Source organism: Sciurus vulgaris, assembly GCF_902686455.1.
Source record: "Sciurus vulgaris genome assembly, chromosome: 4".
Lineage (NCBI taxonomy): Eukaryota > Metazoa > Chordata > Mammalia > Rodentia > Sciuridae > Sciurus > Sciurus vulgaris.
The window spans coordinates 34,277,081-34,283,080 of record NC_136464.1 but is presented as its reverse complement, the minus strand read 5'-3'; the positions used below and the strand labels follow the sequence as shown (position 1 = coordinate 34,283,080).

Below are 6,000 nucleotides of genomic sequence, written 5' to 3'. Positions count from 1 at the left end.
GCAGGAAATCATGGAAGGATGGAAGAGGGTAGAAAAGTCTATCTCATAGACAATAAAGCTAATGATCTAGATAAGACCCATGAAATCAAATTTGTCTAAAATAAATAAGTGTGGTTCTATCAGAATTAAAAGCCTGATAGCACATTGAATTACATGACATGCCATGTGAATCATACAACAAATTGCTGTGTCCCCTTAACATGGATAAAGAGTTCATCCAAACTTCAGTTAATGAAATTTCTAAAAGATAAAAAATAAAATTTTATGAACCACCATTTTAAACAATGAATGCTGCGATTATTGTCAGGGATTTTTTATGTCACTGATTAGTATAATCAGGAGACTGCAAAATAAAATATACTCAGTAAATATTGAACTTGTTTGAACTACCTGTTTTACTCTAGGGAAGACTGAGACTAGAGGCACAGGAGTTCCAGACTCTGTTCTACCACTTATTATCTGTGTCTTTGGCCAAGGCATTGCATCTCTGAGGCCCAGCTTCTTCATTTCTAAAGTGGGGATAATTTTACTTTAGCTAAAGGTAATTAAGAAAATCAGAAGTGATATAATAATGTCTGAAATTACATGTTAATTTTGAGAATACATGTATATGTGTGCATTAAATATACATAACTGGAGTCTTGACAGTAATCATCCTTACTAAATACATTGTAATTAACAATGCTTGCCAAATTAAACAAGTACAATAGTCTTCTTAAAGGACACATATTTGCACAGCATTACCAGTAGCGATCTACTAGTGTACCCCAATCCAATGACATACAATTAATCAGTACCAAATAAAGTCTCATATTCCAATTTGCATAGTTTCTTCTGTGCTGAGAGTCTATTTGGTGTACTCTCTGCCTCCTATCCACCTCTAAACCACATGTCTGTTTATCTGTCTCTAATATTATTGCCTGTGGTCCAATATTTTTCATTTCATTATACCTGACAAGGACATACTAAACAGCAACAGAAAGAATCCCATCTGGAAGAGGTGAGAGATTGGCAGAACCATGGTTTCTCAAGGCCCACCCATTCAATTCTTTGAAATCAACTCTTCCTCAGTTCTGTGGAATAAGTTTCACCTCTGTACTGATGGGTGGGACTCACTTATATGCCTCTTTGCTTGTAGAATCTATGACCCAGCTATCCTGAGATTGAAATGATGGGTAGTGACTTGAGGGGAAGCTTGTTGGTCTATGAACAGAGCCAGTGTGGTGTTTGCTTTACTTTTCTAATGTGGCTTTGGAGGCTGCTATGATGTAAGCCACAGCACACCATTATGGGCAGGAGATCTCCTTCAAACTCCAGTTCTGACCCCTGTGAGCTGTGTGAGTGAAGGTCTCTGGGCTCACAGAATCTCAGTTTCTCCATTTGCCAAATTAAAAATAATAATAATCTCTCCCCTGTGGTTTCCAGGATTTGGGGATTTGGGGTGCTAAAAAGTAAATGCTATGTATATTTACTTAGTTATATGATGATATGTTTCATATTTGAAAATGCTTAAGTTGTTCTACATAGTGTATGCTTAAGCACTTCGCATGTAATTTCAGTGCGTTTAAAAGACTTGATTTTCAAAGATAAATGGTCTTTTTGTTTGATGAAATATTAGAAGTTCAATATTTTAATAAAAGTCAGAGGTACACTTATTTCTTCCTCTTCATGAATTTCCAACCAGTCATCAGTGTGAAAATCTAACTTGTTGAGCAATATTTTGTATCAAAGTCCTCATTTTTTCTTAATCCTACCTGCACTTTGGTACCTCTAGAGGTTGGGTGCTTCTGTGTTTTCTTGTTTGTTTTAAAATACCTATTCCTGGGATTTATCCCAGAGTGTTTGAAGTAGATTATCATGGATAGAGTGTCAGGAAGGAGAGCAAGAGTAAAAAAGTGTTTTTTCATTCTTATCTGGTGATCAATGTGCCCTCAGAAGGGGTCAGAACTTATCTAGTAGATTGGCTCAGCACTTTATGTCAACAGAACACATTCTGATTAACAGAGCACTATAAAGGTTTACACTGGTTGCAAGCTCACAGTTGTCTCAGGAAAAGGAGAAGGCTTCAATGGATCTAGTTGTGGTCCTGGTGATCAGTCTCTCCTGTCTGCTTCTCCTCTCACTAAGGAGTCAGAGATCTGGGAGAGGGAAACTCCCACCAGGACCCATGCCTCTGCCAATTATTGGGAATATCCTGCAGATAGATCCAAAAAACATCAGCAAATCCTTAACTAGTGTGAGTATGTTGATGCTTCTCCAGTGACTTGTAAATGGTAAATAAATTAATTCTTCATTTTAAATTAAATGGTAAATACATTAATTCTTCATTTTAAATTAAATTTAATTAAATTGCACACGGTAATTTATTAAAAGAGATTGTTGCACAGCAAATACTCTGTGGATTTTCATGTTTCCATTTCTTTTTATAGTTTTCCATTGTTGGAGGTAGTATAATGAAACAATGCATCTGAAATTTAAAAAGCATTTAAATTTAAGATTTTGGCGGCAATATGAAAATGTCAAAATTCTGGAGTACACTTGCCCTTAATTGTTTCATGGTCATTTGCTGTGATTTTCAATTTTCTGCACGATCTAATCTGTTTCTGATGCTCTGCATGAATTTTTATTTGTTTCACTGTGTCTTTCATTTCCAGGAGTTCTGACTAGTTTCTTTTAAATATCTCTATTTTGTTTTATTAAAAGCATCTTTCAACCCTTGAGTTTTCTCTCAATTCATTTTTAGGTCTTCCTTTGGATTATTGACCCTTTGAATAATCAGTTTTTTATCATCTCTCCCTGGAATTTCATGTACTTTCCTCTTTTGGAATCTTTTTTAGGAGAATTGTGAATTTGGGGGAAGAATTGTTTGTCTGTTCCCTAAAGTTCTCAGAGGTCTTGAACTTGCAAGTTCATTGAGCTGGATTCCCCTTTCTTTTTTATAGCAATGTCCTTTTGTTTTGAGACTTTTCTCTGTTTTTGATATTTGAGGAGGTCGAGGAGTGTGACCTGAGGTCCCCTTTGGTGGATCCTCCTTGGGGCCTGGTTGTTGGTCTCAGGGTTTTGTCTCCCCAAATCTATGTGTTGAAGTAATGTTGAGGATGAGGTGGTGCTAGAACCTGTGTGGGGGGGTTTCCTTGTTACTGGACTGAATTGGGGGTGTTGCTTGGGAATGGGATGTCTAATCTGTGAACCTGAAGTGACCCTCTTACTTTCCAACCCCCGTGAGAGGAAGTGGTGGGCCAGGAGCAGCACTACTGTTATCCACACATTACAGCCTTAAGACAATGTCCAGTATTTATTTTGACATCTGGAACACTCATTGCCACCTATAGAGGAAGGCATAGATCAACAATAAAAAAAAATTGTGTCTACATCATGTATAATGATAGAAATGAAAAGATCTACACCATTTGTGTAGTGAATCAAAAAGAAGTCTGTAAAATTAAAAAATATTTAAAAAGAAAAAAAAACAAAAAAACAAAACAAACACACAAACAAAAAACTGTGAACAAGATCATTCATTAGACAGCAGAGATCTACTACATTGCGAGCTGTGTTAATAATGATAGCAGCACGAATCAGTAAGGAATTGCATAGACTACATAATTCTACATTTAGGGAAATTATAGTTTTTTGTGTGGAGAGAAAATAGGGTAAAAATGCAAGACAATGTTTGAAATGTTGTAAAAAAAGCAAGGAGAGGAGAGACAGGCGATAGATCATAAATGTTAATTATAATGAAAGAGGAATAAAAAATTTACACTAAGTACTTTACAAATTAAGAAGAGGAAGAAGGAAGAGGAAAATTTGACTCTTATAGGGCGAAGAGAGTGAAGAAGGGGCAGTAAGAGGGACAAAATCCAAGGTACAGCCATCAAGCAAATGTAAGATCAAAACAATCCAAACCATGTGTGAATACACCCCTCCTATGTGAAATGAAGGCTAAATAACAACAGGCGCAGAAGAAACAGTACAGGTGAAAACAAAATATATATTCATGCTGTGAGAACACACACACACAAATCTTGCACAATGGAGCAAGGGAAAAAAAATAAAATACAATGAAATGATATTCAAAAGTGAATTAGACATACATGACAGCAGAATGCATTTAGACACATCCCCCATAAATGGGGTGTAATTTCTCCTTCTTTTGGTTGTACATAATGTAAGATCACAGGGGTCATGTAGTCATATATGCACAGAGGTTATGAATATGCAATTCATCTACTATCCTTAATATCCCATACCCCTTACCTTCCCTTAACTCCCCTCTACCTAATCCTATTCTTCCCTAGCCAACCCACTCCCCTATTGTGAATTACCTCCTGTGTATCAGATAAAACTTTCCACCTTTGTTTTTTGGGGATTGGCTTATTTCACTTAGCATGATATTCTCCAGTTCCTCCATTTAGGGGCAAATGCCACAATTTCATTTTTCTTTAAGGCTGAGTCATAGTCCATTGGGAATATACACCACATTTTTTAAAAACCAATTCATCTGTTGAAGGGCACACACACAAATCTTGCACAATGGAAAGAAGTAAAAAAAATAAAATAAAATACAATAAAATGATATTTGAAAAAAATATTTAGAAAATCTTTATTTGTCGTTTTTAAATATACATGACGGTAGAGTATTATTTGACTCATTATATATACATAGAGTACATTCAACCCAATTAGGATCCCATTCTTGTGGTTGTACTTGATGTGCAGTTACGCTGGTTGCGTATTCATTTATGAGCTAAGGAAAGTTATTTCTGATTCTTCGTACTGCCTTTTCCATTCCCGTCCCTCTCCCTTCCCTTCATTCCCCTTTGTCTAATACAATGAACTTCTATTCTCCTCTCTCTACTACTATTCTTTGTTATGAGTTAGCATCCATATATCAGAAAGAACATTCGACCTTTGGTTTTTTGCTATTTTCTTACTTCACTTACCATGATGTTTCCCATTTCATCCGTTTACTGGAAAATACCATAGTTTCATTCTTCCTTCTGACTGACTAATATTCAAATCATTGTGTATATACTGCATATTCTTTATTCAGTCATCTCTTGAGGGTACCTATGTTGGTTCCACAGCTTGGATCTTATGAATTGAGCTACTATAAACAATGATGTGGTTGTGTCACTGTAGTATGCTGATTTTTAAGCGTTTGGGTATGAATTGAGGAGTGGATAACTGGGTTAAATGGTGGTTCCTTTCCATGCTTTGTAAGGGGATCTGCTTTCTAGAGTTGTTGCACCAATTTTCAGTACCACCAACAATGTATAAGTAAAACTTTTTCCCCACATCCTTGCCAATATTACTGTTACTTGTATTCTTACTAATTGCCATTCTGACTTGAGTGAGATGAAATATCAGTGTAGTTTTAATTAGCATATAGAGATGTTCAACATTTCTTCATATATTTTTTGACCATTCTTATTTCTTCTGTGAAGTACTCGTTCAGTTCTTTGGCTCATTTGTTGAATGGGTTATTTGCATTTTTGTGTTAAGTCTGTGAGTCCTTTAATTTTTAAAAATAAAGCAAAGAATGTATATAAATGGGGTGAACATGAGGGGGAAAACAGGAAAAATATTAAATGGAACTAACAAGGCTTTTCCTACCATGGTGGTCTGAATTGTTAATAGAGATGGGTTTCATTCATATTTATTTATTTTTTTGCTTTGTGAGTCTAGATTTGAAGTTTGGACTTTGTTAAGCCAAGTATTTTTGCATTCGTAACTTAGTCAGCAGTCAGACACTGTGGCTAGGAGCCCCATTGTTGTAGTAGCTCTCATTTTCCATTTTTCCAGTGTAGGTGGCATTCACTGGGGAGTGATGACAAATTCTAAATTCCTGTAATGGGAATGGTGCAGAGTTCTAAATTGGAAGTTAGTAGTTGGGGTTTAGTTTTGGTCATTTACTGTTACTTTCTGCCTAAGGATTAATTATACTTACAGTGTCACTATTTCATTAACAAAGTGATCTGCTGCATACCTTGTAGCCAT

The 6,000-nt window shown here is 35.9% G+C and overlaps 1 protein-coding gene across 1 annotated transcript in view; it reads left to right on the top strand.

The window, feature by feature from the left end:
* Positions 1–2,027: 2,027 nt before the first annotated feature.
* Positions 2,028–6,000, top strand: part of LOC306660060 (cytochrome P450 2C18-like) — a 39,182-nt gene continuing 35,209 nt past the window's right edge. The window contains exon 1 of the mRNA XM_079138135.1: positions 2,028–2,236. Coding sequence (XP_078994261.1) covers positions 2,069–2,236 — 168 coding nt within the window. The 5' untranslated portion in view covers positions 2,028–2,068. The remainder of the gene's footprint in view (positions 2,237–6,000) is intronic.